Below are 19373 nucleotides of genomic sequence, written 5' to 3' on the forward strand. Positions count from 1 at the left end.
GAAGGCAAAGGCCATTCTCATCCTGTACATCCTTTTCAGTTTCTTTGGTGACATCTGTGGCTGGCTCTTTCTTTCCTAAGCTTCAGGGGCTTTCTTTTCCTTCCTTTTTTTCTGAGACAGGGTTTCTTGAACTCACAGAGATCCACCTGCCTCTGCCTCCCAATTGCTGGAATTAAATGCGTGCATCACCACTGGCTGACCAGCAGCTTTCTTTCAAAACCTTCAGCAACCACTCGAGTTTCTTTGACCCCAAAGTGAGCCTTGCATAGGCATAGCAGCCAACCCAAAACAACACAGAGTTATGTGATTTAAGAAGGAAAGATTTTGGAGAGAATTGTAGAAAATATTGGCTGCTTGTTTCCAATATAGAATATTGGTATTTTTCTGTCTTATGGAAATTATTGCAGGCCTAAAGTTGGAAAAGAACACTACTACTTCGATTTTAAATGGAGGAAATCAGAGAACTACGGGGCCTGGAGCCCTACATTTGTCAGAAAGGTTGACTACAAGAGAATTATTGAGCCCTTGAGGTTTGCCAAGGATGGGTAACTTGGTGAGACCCTGTCTCAAAGGAATCAATTAATAAACATAGAAATAATTATTTTAACCACTACCAGTTATGGAGCATTCTAAGTACTTTGCTAGTTTTTAAATGAGTAATCCTGTGGGTAATTTTATTAGTAAGATATTAAAGACTTAATACCATTATATAAAATCAAGTTTCTCATTGTGAAAACAAGAAATTAATACAATTATCTTTTTAAAAATATATTGCCCCATCAGCCTTTCACAACTGACAACAACAATTGTGTTAGTTTGCAAGTATAAAAACCTAGAGTTCTGGGTATATAGCTCAATGGTACAGAATTTACATAACATGTGTAAGGTCCAGGATTTAATCCATAGCACAAGAAAAGTAAATATAGGAAAAATATCAACATTAAAAAATCTAATAGCACAGCATGGGGCACATGCCTTTAATCCCAACACTGGGGAGGAGAGCAGAGGCAGGCAGATCTCTGAGTTCAAGGTTAGCCTGGTCTACAGAGTGAATTCCAGGACAGCCACGGCTGTTAAGACAGAGAAACCCTTTCTTGAAAATCTAAAAACCAACCAAACAAAACCATTAATGGGAGTTCATAATTCTTAAAATGAAAACAAATAATTAATTATAGTTCTGCCTTTGAAATTTGTATACAATATTCAGCACCTCCTTGGTCCTATATAGATAGAGTCTTGAAAAGAAATAAAAACTGATTTTGTTTGCACGTAGTTTATACTGAATACTCCTTTAGACTCCAATTCACATAAAACCCTCAAACCTAACATGTGAGAATCCATTTCTTTCTCTTTCCATAAGCTAATAGGTGACGACAATTGCAGTCTCTGAGTCTTGGGTAGTGAAGTCATAATCCAATTTTCTTTGACAATTTGCAAGGTGTTAAATCAATGACAAAGAACATGAAAGAAGACAGTCCTTTCAGTGTCCCCTTTTCTTCTAGCAGTCATGGCAGCACCATTCTGATACTTTAGGTATCAGATACTTTCTCCTTTACTATCATAGGTGAAATTTTAAACTGTTGCTATTTTATGTGTAGGGGTGTTTTGCTGTATGTATGTCTGTGTACCACATACTTCTGCTTGATATCCTTGGAGACCCAAAGAGGGCAACAGATCCCCTGGAACTAGAGTCACAGATTTTTGTGAGTTGCCATGTAGGTGCTGGGAATCAAACCTAGAACCTCTAGAAGAGCAGGCAGTGTTGCTGAGCCATTTATCTAGGCCCCAGTTCATGTGTCTTGCTTAGCAGGGACTAATTGGAAAAGGTTACTGTCCTCTGGACAATGCTGGTCAACTTATTGTCTTTTTTTTTTTTTTTTTTTTGGTTTTTCGAGACAGGGTTTCTCTGTGTAGCTTTGGAGCCTATCCTGGAACTCACTCAGTAGACCAGGCTGGCCTCAAACTCACAGAGATCGTCCTGCCTCTGCCTCCTGAGTGCTGGGATTAAAGGCGTGTGCCAACAATGCCCGGCAACTTATTGTCTTTTCAGGAACCATCAATTCTTGTTTGAAGTTAAAGGAGGGCAGAGAGGTCACACTCTTAACTCTAGTACTTGAGGACAAGGAGGCAGACCTCTGGGAGTTTGAGGTCAACCTGGTCAACATAGTCAGTTCCAGGACAGCCAGGGCTACAGAGACCAACCCTGTTTCAAACAAAACAGTGTAAATACTTCTAAAACTACTTTGACCTAAAATGCTCTCTTTGATATTTTGTTCTAGAAAATCCATAATGTTGCCTAAAGTATTATGCTTCTACTTTTAAAGAACATATTAAGAAAACTTCACCTTATTGCTTAAAAGCCACTAAAAGATGTGTGGAAAGCACAGCGTTTTAGAATATACAAAATTGAAAGTATTCTCAAGATCATTTTCTTTGTAGACACATTTATAATTTTGTCCTCAAAATTATCAGATGGACTACAAATCCTAATAGCTCAGGCTGCTTCTTTCTAGTAGATACAAAGATCCTCAGCTGTAAGTTGTATCATAAGCAACTGGCCATAGTTCATTACTGCTCTGGCCTGTTTTAAATTCACAGGGACCCATGCAAGTTACACAAGGAGACATGCAAGTGCTCAAATCACAAATCATTTGTAACTTACTATTGAAAATCATTTGTAACTTACTATTGAACACAGAATTCAAAGCAAGACTTTGGCCAGAACTGGAGACAGAAATGAGGGGAGGAAATCAGGTTTACAAAAGGAAATGGCAAGAACTTTTAATGATAATGACATGAGCCTGTAGTTTACAGAGTAGCGAACTCCCCTCCCCCACCACTGACTGTTGATTAAGTGGTTTATTTGTTTCTGACCGTATGGTATGTTCTTTGAGTTAGTTCTAATCAGAGGGAACATATCTGAAATTCACTTGTCATAGTGAGTCATGGTAACTCATGAGAGCATATGTTCTAATTGCAGCTATCTTGGTGCCAAGATAAAATATAGAGAAGGACAGGAGGATTGGATCTTGATGACAAATATTAAGCACTAATAATTAGTTTGGAGTATATTGAAAAGAATGCCTAATAAGATCTAGTCAAACCCAGGCTTAAAATAGTAACACTCAGTCAGGATGCTATGCTACTGTAATCCCAGCACTGGGATGCTAAGGTGGGAGGGATCACAAATTGGAGGCCAGTTTGGGCTACATAGCCAAAGGCAGTCTTGAAAACCAAGTAAATGGCTGGGCGGTGGTGGCACACGCCTTTAATCTCAGCACTCGGGAGGCAGAGGCAGGCAGATCTCTGGGAGTCTGTCTACAGAGCGAGTTCCAGGACAGGCTCCAGAGCTACAGAGAAACCCTATTTTGACCGCTCCACAAAACACAACTAAACAACCATGTAAATGAAGACATAGTACTAGGGTAGGCCAGGCATGGTACTACATGCCTTTCTCCCTTTGCTCACTGTAGGCTAAGGCGGGATGGGCATTACTTTAAAGTTAGTCTGACTCAAAAACAAAGACAAAACAAACCCTAACTCTAACCCTAACAAAAATAAAAACATGTATGTTTCTTTTTTTGAGGCAGGGTCTCAATTCAAAGTCACATGTGGCCCCAAATTTGCTATGTAGACCAAGCTGGTCTTGAACTCAGAGAGGTCTACGTGTCTCTGCTGTGATTAAAGGTAAACACCACCATGTCTGCTCTTGGGGTGTTCTTTTTTAAACTAATTTTTATGTTTATAATACATGTATGTCTGTGCCCCACTTATGTGCAGTGCCTGAAGAAGCCAGAAGGGGGCGTTGGATGCTATGGAACTGGAATTACAAACAGTGTGAGCAGCCATGTTGGTGCTGGGAGTTAGACCCAGGTCCTCTGGAAAAACACCCAGTGCTCGTAACTGTTGAGCCATTTATCCATCTCCTTAAGGGTGTTCTTTTTTTTTTAAGATTTATTTGTTTATTATGTATACAGCATTCTGCCTTCATGTATGCTTGCACAGTAGAAGAGGGCACCAGATCTCTTTATAGATATTTGCAAGCCGCCATGTGGTTGCTGGGAATTGAACTTGGCACTTCTGGACTAGCAGCCAATGCTCTCTGCTGAGCTGTCTCTCCAGCTCCCTCTTAAGGGAGAAGAAGAAGCAACAGCTCTTAAAAAAGTCATCTTGCAAGAATTTGTTAACAAATCTAGACTGAAAATCTGTAAGTCAATAAAAGCTAGACTAATTGCTGGCAGCTACAATAGTTAGATCTTGATAAAGAACCACATGCCTGTCACACATGCTGCAGGCACGGAGCTAAATGCTTACAGAGGAGAAGTTATGCAATCATCCAAGAACCTTGCGGAATAATTGATGACACTAGACAAGAAAACAAAAATTGTAAATGCCTCTTCCAACAGACTGAAGCATATGCTTCTAGCTTTTAATTATCAAGATGATCACCCTGGAGAAAATGGTACAGTTAAATACTACTAGTACAGAGCTTAGAAAACATCTTCTAAACAGAAAGTTCATTTTACAAAGCTTCTAAGACTGAGTTGTATGATATCATTAAACTTGTGAAGTACTCTGTGCTCTATGGGGGAGAGAAAGAATGTTTCAAAGACGGCATTAAGTACCTTGAAAGATGCCCTTAATGATGCCTCTAAAGGAGACTGTTTCTGCCCACTGTGAGCGTTGTGCTATAGCTTTGTGTCTGTCAGTGTACCTTTTCTTGATACTTTGTTAAGCATTCTGGTGTCTGTAAGAATTACATTTAGTGAGCAGAATGACAGCACTATTACTCGGTACTGGAGTATCAACATGATATAGTTGACTATTCAATACAATAGTGTTTACATTTTAAGATTCCCACTAGACAATGGAGCAACAATGACTTCCAATAATCACAGATTTTTCCCATACTTACATAAACAAATTCATTGAAACTTATCTTCCCATCTTTGTTTCTGTCACCATCCAGCATGAGCTTTTGAATAATTTCTCTCACTTTATATCCCGGCAGTGGCATATTGGCTTCCTTGAAAAGCTCATGAAGTTCATAGTCACAAATGTATCCATTGCTGTTGAGATCTTTGTGGAAAGGAAAGAAAAATCAGCCAAAGAATCAAACAAAAAGATAAAACAAGAAAAATGATTAGAAATAAATTTGTAAGACTGTTATATAAAAAAGAATACTATCACTTCAGAAGCTTGCTTAATTACAATTTTTTTTATCATTTGGAATGTAAAGATGTTTGGAAGGGAAGTGTGTATTTTGACTAAAAGGACAATGTTTTGTTTATCACTTATCTTGTATTTTAAGCAATGTGTACAAAGCTTTACTTAAAAATAGCATCCCTGTGCACTGGAAGAGCAAGGAAAGAGATATCTTAATAGAGGGAGCCACTATTGGCTTAAGGCGAAACCTGGTGCAAGGGTACTCCCAAGAATCCACAAAAAGGATCCCAGCTAAGACTCCTAACAATATTGGAGAGGGTGCTTGGCCTTCCCCTGTAATCAGATTGATGACTACTCAATGGAACCAGACACAGAGATGCACAACAACCAAGCACCAGGCCTAGCTCTGGTAATCCAGGCGAAGAGAAGGAGGAGGGAATATATGAGCAAGAGAGGTCAAGATCATGATGGAGAAATTTATAGAGACAGCTGAACCAAGCTTGTGGAAACTCATGAACTCTAGACTGATAGCAGTAGACTCCAGGGGACTAAACTAGGCCCTATATGTGGGAGACAGTTGTGAAGCTTGGACTATCAGAGGGGTCCCTGGCAGTAGGACCACGATGCAAACCTGGTACATGAGCTAGCTTGTTGGAGTCCATTCCCTATGGTGGGATGTCATGCTCAGCCTTAATGCAGAGGGGAGGGTCCTGTCCCTGTCCCAACTTACTGTGTCAAATTTTGTTGACTCCTTATGGGAGCCCTTATTTTCAGGGAGGAGAGGACTGGGGCTGGGCTCGGGGGAGGCAACGGGGGGGGGTAGGGTGGGGTGGAGTGGGTGGGAGGGAGAACTGTGGTTGGAATGTAAAATGAAATTTAGAAGAATAAATAAATTATACAAACATAGCACCCCTGATTATAAGAAAGTATAGTTTCTGATTAATAAGGTTATTATTAAATTATAGAACCAGGAAGAGTCTTTAAAATAATACTTTATGTACCAACAAAACTTAGTCACTGGGTGGTGCTGGCTGCAGCAGTGGCACACATCTTTAACGCCAGCACTCGGGAGGCAGAGGCAGGCAGATCTCTGTGAGTTCGAGACCAGCCTGGTCCATAAGAGCTAGTTCCAGGACAGCTTCCAAAGCTACAGAGAAACCCTGTCTCGAAAACCAAAAAGAAAGAAAAAAGAGGTTTTTAAAGCATAGCACTAATTCTATCTCAAAGCACATCTAATATGAAGCAATTGTTTTCAGGGCCATTTTTTTTCAGTTACTGTAAGCAAATGTTAATCTAAGATAACAGGGAATTCACAAGAATAAAGGAAGTCCTGAATAAAGCAGATGTTTAAAATGGTTTTATAAAAATCATTTTTACTTTGGGGCTATTTTTGTTTTACTAGAATATATAAAATGCTGATAAATGAATAATGATTATTCAAAACTATGAAATATTGGGGCAAAATTACTAACAAATGACTATAAGCTGGCTTTTTTTTTGCAAAAGCAGGCATATGTGTGCATATGTGTGAATAAATTTTCACTTTTACCAGAAATAGCAAGAAGATAAACTGAAATCTAAAGGAAGAATTAATCTGTAAATAAGCAAATGGCCCAAGATGACCACTCTACTCTGCTATTAATGGAAATGTTTTATTACTAGGGAATTTCCTTAAAAGTTCTGCCATGGTAGGGTGAGGTGGTGGCACAAGCCTTTAATCCTAGCATCTGGAGGCAGAGGCAGGCAAATCTCTATGAGTTCAAGGCCAGCCTGGTCTACAGAGCGAGTTCCAGGACAGCCAAGGCTATAACCCTGTCTCAGAAACAACAAGAATAACAAAAACCCTGTCAAGTATTGTTCCTGGAACCAAAGATGACACAGAATGTCTTGCACTTTTGGATCCACATTCTAACCAGAATGCACACATAAGAGCCACAATTGTGACTGTAAGACACTTTGCAATATAACAATGCAAATATAACTTAGAGAGGAAAATTTGAAGTGGAGAAGAGGATTAGACCAGCAGTTATTCTCCGGTCTGCAGCTGAGAAACTCAGAAATGTCTGGACTATTTTGCATTGTTTGTGAGACAGGGTCTTACAGTGGTGCCCTGGCTCGTCTAGAACTTGCAGTGACTTGTGTCTCAGCCTTGTATGAGCCGGGGTTACAGTCGAGCATCTCAACACACAGCTCATTCCTGATTGCCACATCGGGATGGGTAGATGATGTCCCTGGCATCCAGTGGGTAGAGTCCAAGGATGCCATGAAATCTCCTATGGCACATGGGACACCCTTGCTCCACCAGGCAACACTAGAATGCTGCAGCTCAAAATGTAAACAGTGCTGAAGTTGAGGAACTCTGGGTTATAATGACATTGTGGAGGCTGATGTTTAGACAGCCTTTGTGCTGAGGTTCCATTTGAATACAGACTTGTGTGAGGCAAAGGCAGACAATTGGAGAAAGAGCAGGGAAAAGAGCCACCACAGGGCATGATGCAGATGTACATGCGGTGCACTCTGGGAACATTGGAGATCTAGCATGCCACCAGCAAAGCGAGCACAGGGGAAGGAGAGAAGTTCATTCAGTGACTTATACACATTCTTCTAGGTTGCAGTACATATTTTGGATTTTTTTCCCACAGTGTCAACAAAGTGTGACTCATAGCAGTTCATTCTGGGCCACCACTAAAATATTAACTATTTTGTGTCCACTTTTGTTTGGAGCTTTGTATTTGAGACAGGGTCTCCCCATGATAGTTTTGTCTAGCCTTTGTACTTACAGTGATGCTCCACACCATGCAAAAAAATTTTAACTATCTTATCTAAGAGGGCTTCACCAGTCAATTGAAGGTTGATGAGTATTTTTTGTTGGTAACAGGGGCCTAAACCAGGGCTACTTGCTAAGCAAGTGCTTCACCACTATCAAAAGTGGTACACTTTGTCCAAAAGCTCATGAAATTCTGTGTTTAGTTGTACTGCCATGTGTATTTATATTCCTATTGATTTTTGTATTGGTAAAAACTGAATCAGGGCTTTATGCATACCAAGTATGAGCTCTACAACTTGACCCCAAGTTCTACTATCAAATTCTCTTAAAAGCAGATTGCTACTTTTTACTCATTTTTACATTTGAAAGGCTATTTTCTCTGTGTTTATGTATACACGGGCGTGTGTACCATGGCAGAGGTCAGGATAACTTAGGGGAGTAGTATCCCTCCTTGCACCATGTGGATTCTGAGAATTAAATTCAGGTTGTTGCCTTGGCAGCAAGTGCCTTTACCTGGTAAGCCTTTTTACTGGCCCTTGTTTAATTGTATTAATTTTAAAAAAACATTTATTTATTATGTATACAACATTCTGCCTGCACGTTTGCCTGCACACCAGAAGAGGGCACCAGATCTCATTACAGATGGTTGTGAGCCACCATGTGGTTGCTGGGAATTGAACTCAGGACCTCTGGAAGAACAGTCAGTGCGCTTAACCTCTGAGCCATTTCTCCAGCCCTAATTTAATTTTATTAATTTTAGTGTGTGTATATTATAATGAGGAGTGAATTTTTGGACTAGATAAGTTACTAACATATCCCCAGTCACCTTTTTATTCTGACACAGGATCTCATTAAAGTACCCAGGCCAGCTTTGAACTTACACTGTAGCCCAGGTTGTCTTTGAGCTTGCCATCCTCTTGCTGCATGCAACCTTCCAAAGAGCTGAGATCACAGGCCTTCACAATGAGGCCCAAGACACTTAAAAAATCTATTGAAGGGCTGGGGATGTAGATTAATTTGTAGAGTATTTGCCTAAGTTGCATGATGTCCTGGGTCCAGTCCTTGCAGTTCTGCAAAACTGTGCATGGCAATACATGCCTGTAATACCAGCACTCAGGAAGTGAAGACCAGAGTATCAAACATTCAAGGTCATCTTCGGCTACATAGGGAGTTTGATCCCCACCTGAGCTATATAAATTCCTATCTCAAAAATTAAAAAAAAAATCTACCAGCTATAATATCTGTATTTTAGGGCTACTTGACATTCATGCAGTCATTTATATCTCCTTCAAAGTTAAACAATTTTTATGGTCAATTTTCATGTTCTTTGTGTTGAATTTAAGAGTCAAGCATTGAACTCTGTACATGTTAACTACTTATATATAGAAATGAACTCAGGAACATGCACAGTTGCTAAAGAGAACAAAACAATTTGCATGGAACTGTGGAAGAATGTGAGCAGCTCTTGGACATGAACTGTGGACTTAGATGTGTCTGCTCCTGAGCATGTATCAGTCTGGTTCTTCTACTTCCTTTATAAAGTAAAGATGGAGCTCAGTACTATGGACTACATCAGACATAGTGAAAAGTACATTGCATAGTTGAAGGGACACACTACAGGAATAGCATAATATAATAATATAACATAGGATTTAATCAGAATTTAGTCACTGATTTGCATATAATCTCTCCAAGTTTTAGTGTTTTTCTGTGTTTTATGCAATCTCTCAGATTGCTTTTGTCTCAGTCATATTCCAGACCAGAATACATTGAAATTCATAATGCCACCTTAGAACATATTTTTGAAAGCCAGAGGTAGAAAAATAATGCTTATTAAATATATAGATATAGGTGCTACTCTATACTAACTACTATTCCTCATGATCTAAATACAATATTGTTACCGTGGTGACTCTTCCTTGAGAAGCACACACCCATGTTCTTAGGTGTGTCTTACTTTCTGACAAGTGTCTCTCTTTTTCTTAACTCTTTCATTTAAAGTTTTATATTCAGGCCGGGAGTTGGTGGCGCACGCCTTTAATCCCAGCACACAGGAGGATCTCTGTGAATTCGAGGCCAGCCTGGTCTCTAGAGTGAGTGCCAGGATAGGCTCCAAAGCTACATAGAGAAGCCCTGTCTCGAAAAAACCCCCAAAAATTTATATTCAAATGCTGGTCTTATTCTCTTTTTTCATGAATTATTTTTTCAGTGCTGGTGATGGAACCCAGCACCTCACACATACCAGGCAAGCACTCTGTCACTGAGCTATACCCCCAGCCCTTATGGTCTTTTTTTTTTCTTTTTGAGACAAGGTCTCAGGACATAGCCCAAACTGACATTGAATTCATGAGTCTTCCAACCCTGAGTGCAGGGATTATTGTAGTATGCTACCATGCCTACTTACTTATCCATTTTCTCACTCACTTATTTATATGTTGTGAAGCAAAGTTAGAATTTCTTTCATATTTCTTTTCTTAAAGTATTTTGGGGACAGGGTTTCTCTATGTAATGATGGCTGTCCTGTAAACCAGGCTGTACTCAAAGTCAATGAAATATATGGGCCTCTGCCTCCACAGTGCTGGGGTTAAAGGCATGCATTACCTCTCACCTAAAGTTGGAGTTTCTATTTTTTTTAAATTTGTTAATGTTTTTATTCCTTCCCTTCCTCTCTCCCACTCTCCCTCCCTCCCTCCCCCCTTCTCTCATTTTTTAAGGCAGGGATTCTCTGTGTAACCCTGGTTGTCCTGGAACTAGCTGTGTAGACCAGGCTGGTCTCAAACTCACAGAGATTTGACTGTCTCTACCTCCCTAGTGCTGGGATTAAAGGCGAGTGCCACCACTGCCTGGCTGGAGCTTCTTAAGAAGAGATTTTAACATACTTTTAAAAACATAGTCTTTGACATTATCTTTTATTTTTGTATGTGTATACATATATGTACTGGAAATATACATGTGGAGTTCAGAGGTCAATGTCAGGTGACTTCCTCAAACATTCTCCCTTATTTTTTCATTTTTAAATTACATTTTCTGTCTCTGTGTGTGTCTCTTTTTTGTCTCTGTGTGTGTGTGTGTGTGTGAGTGAGTGTGTGTGTGAGTTTGTGTGTCTCTCTGTGTGTGTCTGTGTATGTGTCTCTGTGAGTGTGTGCCCGTGTCTGTGTCGGTCTCTCTCTCTCTCTCTCTCTCTCTCTCTCTCTCTCTCTCTCTCTCTCTCTCTCTCTCTGTGTGTGTGTGTGTGTGTGTGTGTGTGTGCACCCTCTTACATGTATGAAGGTCTGAGGACGAATTTCAGGAGCCAGTTCTGTCCTTCCTCAATGAGGGTCTTGGTGATTAGGCTTGACAGCAAATGCTTTTACCTTCTGAGCCATCTTGTTGGCCAGAGATTTCCAGCAGATTTAAGTATAGGCATTGAAGAAAGGAGAGAGGTACTTAGGGGAAGGCCAGTGCACATGGGCCAGGGGAGGAGGGCATGGCTGTGGGGTGCTTGGGAGTCACCCCAGCTCATTTTCCTGTCACTTTTAGAGAAGGAAATAACTTACATCCTTGAACTAAGCAAACTCTGGCCACTTCAGTGTTTGACAGGAAAATATCTTGACTTGTGAAAGAGCAGAACCTTGTACACAATTTCACCTTTCATTGTTATTATTTTGTTGCCCGCTCCCGAAGCTGAGGAGCAAACCCAGGGCCTTGCACTCACTCGGCAAGCGCTGTACCACCGAGCTAAATCTCCTTAACCTTTCATTCTTGATAGCAGTTTTAGACTTGGCAAACAACACCAGGTACTCCATAAATGTTCTTTTGGTATAATAGAAGCAGAAGACTGACGGCTTAAAGCCAAATACTCAAAAACTATAATGGATTCATAGCTCCATGAAGCTGCTCCCTGAAAGTCTATGGCTTTTTTTTTTTATTAGGTGGAAATGGAGACTTGGATAGCACAGAGAACTGCTGTTTACATAGACTCTATCTGCAATAACATCTCTTGAGCATTAATTAGAAGACAGTTCAGTGATGTGATTAAAAGATGCCAGGAAGTAACCACCTCCAAATATAACTAACGTAAAATAACCACACTCAGAAACCTCATTTCAAAGTCGGGTAGTAATAACAGATAATTTTAGTAAAGGAAAGGAAAACTTTAAAGGGGGGTTGTAGGAAGAAAAAATTTGTCATTTTATGACAATCCTCCTTATTAGGTTTCACATTTCTTGACAAATTTACTTTGACATTAATCTCCTTATCTTTCTAAGCATATCACATACCACAGTGCCTTGCATATAACAAGCAATGGGAAGAATTCTGCCTGTAGAAACTAATTCTCAGACATTAACCAGAGGAAAAAATGCTCTAATCCTAGATGAGTGTTTTCAAAACAAAACTAAGCAGCAATGACCAAAAAATCCAGAAATAGCACCAAAAAGACAGAATGCCAGTTCATCAGGAAACCAAACCTGGACAGAAATATCTTTCAAATAACATTTACTCTCTCTTCCTTTGTTGTAATCCTGTCCCCACCCAGCAAAGTCAGATCTGTAATTTGGTTTGCTAAGTGACCACAAGCATCAAACAGGACCTAAATGCAGAGAGCACAGATGGCTAACACAGTTAGGGTTAGGGTTTCTTTTCCAATGCAGAAGCCTGCCTTGCCTTTGTCAAAAAGTATCAGGTATCTGGGAGTCCTTGTGGAAGCCTGTAGTCCTAGCTACTCACCGGATGGTGACAAGGAGGTGTCAGGAGTTCAAAGCCAGCTTGGGGAAAACAGCAAGAAACTTTCCCAAAACAACATAACAACTCTCTTTAAGCTACTCTGTCACACAGACACTAACCTGGACCCTAAAGAGAGAAGAAAAGAATCTACAGGACCCTTGCATGTCACTTGAACCAATGGTTTTTAAATTCTTATAAAACTTCAGAAATCCTTAGGAAATTTATCCTTTACTTTTTCTGATATTAGAATGTATGTCGTTTTTCTTTCATAAATTCTACCTTCCTATATTTTCTCAGTAGATGGTAATCCTATTTACACTATGGCAATTTAACATTAGTATTAGCAAACCACATTGGTGCTTCACTAGGACCTCTAAGTCCTACATTGGAAGAGAAGGATTTCAATGTCATTAAGAAGGCAGAGAGAGCCTGAAAATGGCAGTAGCCAACAATTAATTTTTACAAAACTTCCCAGCTGGTAAAGTCCTTGAAAGACACAACATAGTGTGTAATTATTTTCAGTGTATTTTATGCTGATTTTATTTTCAATCTCCAGTTTTTTTAAAAGCAGAAACAAAAACAGCAATACATCCTTAAGCAGTGACAGTGATCTCAAGTGGCAGAAAACGAGGGAGAGCATGTTAACCAGCCAGCGTCCATTTTGTCAGTAACACTATTCACCAAAAGCTCAAGACCATGTTCGATGGTGAACTTTCCTCATTCTGAGTTTTTATAAAAACATAAGATTTTAATAATGTGTGCATCTTAGAAACAGACCCACATCAAAAGCAATTTTAACTAGAAACTAAAATCACAAACACCAGGCACGATGGTAGCTCTTTATTTTCTCATTAAAGCTGCCAACATTCTGGAAGCCATTTCTGGCTCATTCACTGCTTCTACACATTGGCATGATGTGGAAGAGGCTTGGCATTCAGAAGACTCGTCTCTTCTGCCATCACATTTCAACTGACTAAAAATCATAAATGATTTATGTACAGCTGATTTTATCCACAACAGTCACAAGGCTTCTATGAGTATTTTCGTTCTGGAATTATGATCAGTATGGATAGACTAACAAGCCACAGGGGAAAAGAAAGAAATGCCACCTAACCACCAAACAGTGCTTTCACAAGGTAAAGAGATAACATTTAACTAATATACCCGGTGGATTTAAAAAACAAACACTGCAAAACACTCCACTTGAAAAAAAAATCACTAGCAGGCACTCAAGATGGCACTAGACAGAGTCATTTTTCATTCTGGAAGCTGAATTCATCCGAATGAACAACTGTTGGTTACAAGGAATTCACTCTCTGTCTGTGTCCCTCTTTGTCTTTCTCAGATGACACGCGCAGAGTCACATCTGCATTTTGTTTGAAAGGAAATCGTATTACTCTCTTTTACCAAGTATTAGTTTCAATGCCAGTTACCTCCTTCAACACCCTCCCCAAGTAACCTCAAAGTAAATAAACTTATTATTCAGCCATGTTCCTGCAGAAGTTTGAATCACACCAAGAATGCATAACCTTAAAAGGCAATGTTTTCCCTCCCCTTGCATCCTGTTATTTAAGCTATTTTAAGTCCTTGTCTGGAGAAAGCTGAGCCAGAATTCAAGTGGTTTTGATTTTAGCTGCTGTTTTACACTGCCCTTTCTTAGGTGGTATGCACTGTAATCCATCACTTCAAAAGCATCTTTTGGGGTGCTACTTTGCCTTATAAATCTGACAGTAAGAAAGACAAGGACTTCCTTTGACCCTCTGTGTGTGTGTGTGTGTGTGTGTGTGTGTCTGTGTCTGTGTGTGTCTGTGTCTGTGTGTGTCTGTGTGTGTGTTGCTTTAACTGTCTTTGAGTCTATCTAAATCTGGTATTTTTCCTATAAAGAGGTTACAGTTGTATGCCTTCATATGCAATACATATGTGGCATCTACATTAAGCAATTGTGGATAGTGCTCATTACAATTTAAAGAAGAAACTCAATCAAGTGCAAACATATACATTTTTGGAAAAGCTGGGATTAAAATGTTCAATTTAGCTTAACCAATGTATTCTAGATATTTTTAATTAGAAAATTGATAATAAGAATTCAAATGTGTAATAATGGATTTTCATAAAAACATGGAGTTAAAGACTCCACCAGGGGCTGGAGAGATGGTTCAGTGGTTAAGAGTACTTGTTGCTCTTGCAGAGGACTAAGGTTCAATTCCCAGCAATCACCTGGTTGGCTTGCAATCATGATGCCTATTCCGAGGTATCTGACACCCTCTTCTGACCTCTGAGGGTACCAGGCACACATGTGGTGCTCACACGTACATGCAGGCAAAACACATCACACAGAATTCAATGGTAGATTTCCAAAGCTTTTGAGGACTGGACCAGTCCAGAAGGCCAAGACTGGGCATTCAGAAATGTTTATAAACTTTTTGCATGTTTCTAACAGTTTTGCTGTAGTTTCCCACCTGCTGCCACTCTCCCCACTCCAAAAATATTTATGTACACATGCTGTCATAGACAGGTTCTCAGATGTGTGCAGTACTGCTTGCATTCCCACACAGATACATGTATAACTTTCGACAGTGCCATCACATGGTCTTCAGACTATCCCCCAACATTCACTCCTAATATTTCGTAGATAATGAGCCAGACACCAAAATGAAAGAGCGCTAGTTAATTCATTTTAGTTGAGATCCAGTTTTTATTTACTTATTTAGTTTTGTGAGACAGTCTCAGGTAAAATGTGCTGGTCTTGTTAATTAGCTAAGGCTAGCCTTCAATTTCTCTTCTTCTTGTCTCTACTTCCAAATTTTGGGATTACAGGTTTTTACCACCATTCCTGCTTTCATTTATTTATCTGTCTGATCACTCATTCATTTTTCTTGTTGTAGGTCTAGAAATATGTGTATGTATGTATATGTACATGCTCACACACTTGCCTGCCTGGGGGCTCCTGTACACTAAGGAACAGCTCCACCACCTATGGACAAAACTAGCCTCATAGTTTTTGTGTTTTTATGCTTTACTTTATAATTAAACAAATGTAGAGTGATATAGCTTTATTCAAAACTGAAAGTAAACTGGACTAAATTGCCAGTCACTTTTTTGTGGCACTGTGATGCGGTTTCGATATACTAGAGAATACCAAGAAATTGAAAACAATTCAACTTTCTGGGTTGAGTGAAATCTGGTACAGCTAAATCACCACAACCAAAATGTCTTGGCTGCATTTGGTGGGCAACCTCAAAGGAATGCATCACACTGTTCTTGGCCACTTAAGAATCCCAAGTATTCTTGTGTTTCAAAAGTCCCGACTTTCATGTTTATAAAAGTTCTCTGTAGCATGCTTTGGGAAAGAAAAAAGAGTCATGTTTTATTATTATTTTATTTTTACTTATGTGTATGTGTGTGGGGGGCAGTATACACATATGTGATTACAGCTACCCAGTGTTCAGAGGAGGGTGTTGATCCCCTGGAGCTGGAGTTATTGGAGGTTGTGACCCCCTCTGTGGGTGCTGGGAATTGAACCCAGGTCATCTGCAAGAGCAGCAAGTAGTCATAACCTCTCCAGGCCTCAAAAGTCCTATTTTAAAGAAAGCGTTTGCAGGACCAAAGCCAAACTGAGAGTATTTAAATAACCTGAGATTCATTGCTTGAGGTAAGTAATAATACAAAATTAAAGTCTTAGAATATAAAAGACATATTCTGGCTGGTAAATATTCACTTTGTAAGTAAATTAGAATGTGCATTTATTAATGTTATTTTTTTTGAGACAGTGTCTTACTATGTAGTCCTGGCTGACCTGGAACTCTCTATCTTGACCATGCTGGCCTTGAACTCACATAGATGTGACTGTGCCTACCTCTGCCTCCCAAGTAGTGGTGTTAGAGGTGTGTGCCACCACACCAAGCCTGAAAATATATTTTAGATGCAGGGTTTCCCTCTTCAACCTTGGCTAGCCTGGTACTGTTGGGATTTTCTTGCTTCAAACACCCTAGTGCAAGGATTATAGAGTGCAAGGGTTACAGGCAGGCAGCAACAAGCCAAGCTTTATTCTCTTTAGAAAAAAATATCATGCAGGATGGCGGCATTTAAATTAAAACAGAAACTTTTGTGTGTGTGTGTGTGTGGAAGGGAAGGGCATGCTAAGGTTTCCACTAACCCAGAGGGAAATCCTGAGACAATTGTTGAGATAATTAAAATAATTACATGTGATTAGAGCTTAACAGTAAGCAGGTGCAAAAGGAACTGAAAGAACTTTCAATCCTAATACTCAATTTATTGCTAGTAAAGAGAGTTTCAAAGCACAATTAATTGATTGCACAAAACCTGTGATTACTCGTAATTACAGAGATTTTCTCCACACACTATGATTTTGCTGCATTTCTAAGCAGATAATCAAGGCGATTATTGTTAATAGATGAGGAAAATGATTTCCATATTTTGTCACAATTGAAATGAGACAAAGTAGACCTCTCTACTCTCCCCTGCCACAGAAAGTAGGAAACAATTTTCCTTGCCAGGAAAATAAATTTGAGAGTCTTTTAAAAAATAAATAAGAGATCCTCAAATGAAAAACTAAATGCCACAACACCTTTGACAGATGCCCGAGGGCTCTGTAACTAACACCATCTAAAAACTACAAAGAGATTTGATGGAAAATCAAAAGGTTTAGCTGTTAACTTTTCAATGAGTTTCTGAAAGGTAAGACTCTGCACAAGCATTTACCACACATATACATTCCCCCCACAGACAGACAGACAGACAGACAGACAGACAGACAGACACACACACACACCACACTTATGTGTCTCCATGCAAAAAATTCTTTCATGATAAAATTTTCATGACAAAGATCCTTTGAATGTATAATCGTAAAATCCCAGTACATCAAAAGACTGTTTATGGTTCCTTGAGATTCAAGTAATTAAATATTTATTGCAAACATAACACATATGCAACACCGTGTTAGATATTCAGAGGGTGAATACAAGAGAGTGTTATTCAGAAAAGGCAGAAATATTAGCCTCCTGAATTGTAGTTGATAGCTTGTATGTTACTGAGATGGGGTATATTGAACATGTGCCTGGTGTGGGATTAACTAAGTCTCCAAGTCCCACCTACTGCCTATGCAAAGCAAAGAGTTACAAGTGCTAGGTTTTTGTTGTTGGAATGTTCTGGACTTCATTTTCAGTCAAACCTCTAATTCAGTCGTTCTCAACCTGTGAGTCAAGACTCCTCTGGGGATGGAGGGTTGAACCACCCTTTCATAAGGGTTGGCTAGAGACCATACAAAAGCACAGATACTTACACTGAGATTCATAACAGAAGCACAATTGTAGCAATGAAAATAGTTTTCTGGCTGAGGGTTACCACAACATAAGGAACTGTATTAAAGGGTTTTAGCATTAGGAAGGTTGAGAACCACTGCTCTGACTAATCCCTCACTTACTGAAGAAAATTTAATCCTGTTTCCACAATGGCAATACCTGGTCAGCTCTCTATTATTATGCCTTAACAGAGCAGGTAAGCTGTTTAACTAATAAAAAAGGACTCCAAGTCTCAAGTAAATCATATCGGAATTAATGTTAATTTAAAAGAAACAGTGAACATAAATATTTCTAAGAAGCCACACATGAGGTCAAGGCCTACATTCAACAACAAGCATTTCTTTCAGGAGGCCAGGCATAGCGATTAAGCAATGCAGCATTAATAAGCCATGGGCCCTACTCTAATGCTCTATTCATAAACAAACTATGCTTCTGCAAACACTGAAAGATGAATGTAAGCAAAAGACAATGGTCAAGAAAATATATTCCTGAAACAATTATAATAAAAACAACCCCAAAGAATATCAACAAAAGAGAAAAATTTAACAAAAAAATAACCCAACATCTTATGACTAAGAACTTATTTATTTTCATCAATTGAGTATCTGACTATGTATTTCCATCTTCCCAGTGAGTCCTATCTACAGCAATTTAATTTATTGCTTGTAAAATATGCACATATAAAATTAAGATCCAGGCCAGGCAGTGGTGCACGTCTTTAAGCCCAGCACTCAGGTAGCAGAGACAGGTGGATCTCTGTGAGTTCGAGGCCAGCCTGGTCAACAGAGCAAGTTCCAGGACAGCCTCCAAAGCTACAGAGAAACCCTATCTTGAAAAACAAGCAAAAACAAAACAAAACAAAAAAACAAAAACAAAAACTAAGATGCAGAACAATTTAACCTTTTCTATCTAGACTTATGATAGATTATGAATAGCCATTCTATTTGTTTGTTATTACTTTCTACAAGGTATGCTGTTTCTATTAATAGAAATGCTTTTATAGAAAATGTGGACCATGGCAAAGTTTACCTAACACACACAAAAGCCTGAGTTCAATACCCAGCACCACATTAGGCTTGGTGTGGTGGTAATGTCTGTAATCCCAGTACGAGGGAGTTAGAGGAAGGAGATTCAGAGTTAGAATCTGGGGACCAATCTGGGCTAGAAGAAACTTTGTCTCAAAAACAAAATAAAGAATGAATCAATCAATCAATAGGGAACAGAAATAGACATCCTTTCTCACTTTATATTAATGGATGTTTAGCATAAGTTTAAGAGCAAATCTGATTTAAATAATAAACCATTATGCTTCAATTTCACTCCCTTTAGCTTGGGCAGTACTAAGAAGACATAGCTTACCTTCAGCCAGTGGTTCTCAGCCTTCCTAACGCTGTGACCCTTTAGTATAGTTC

At 39.3% G+C, this 19373-nt stretch overlaps 1 protein-coding gene across 1 annotated transcript in view; it reads right to left on the reverse strand.

Moving 5' to 3' along the window:
* Pls3 (plastin 3) overlaps positions 1-19373 on the reverse strand; it is a 93876-nt gene that overhangs the window by 23505 nt on the left and 50998 nt on the right. The window contains 1 exon segment of the mRNA NM_001246802.1: positions 4916-5079. Within this exon segment, the coding sequence (NP_001233731.1) occupies positions 4916-5079 (164 nt within the window).

Source organism: Cricetulus griseus, chromosome X (genome assembly GCF_003668045.3).
Source record: "Cricetulus griseus strain 17A/GY chromosome X, alternate assembly CriGri-PICRH-1.0, whole genome shotgun sequence".
Taxonomy (NCBI): Eukaryota; Metazoa; Chordata; class Mammalia; order Rodentia; family Cricetidae; genus Cricetulus; species Cricetulus griseus.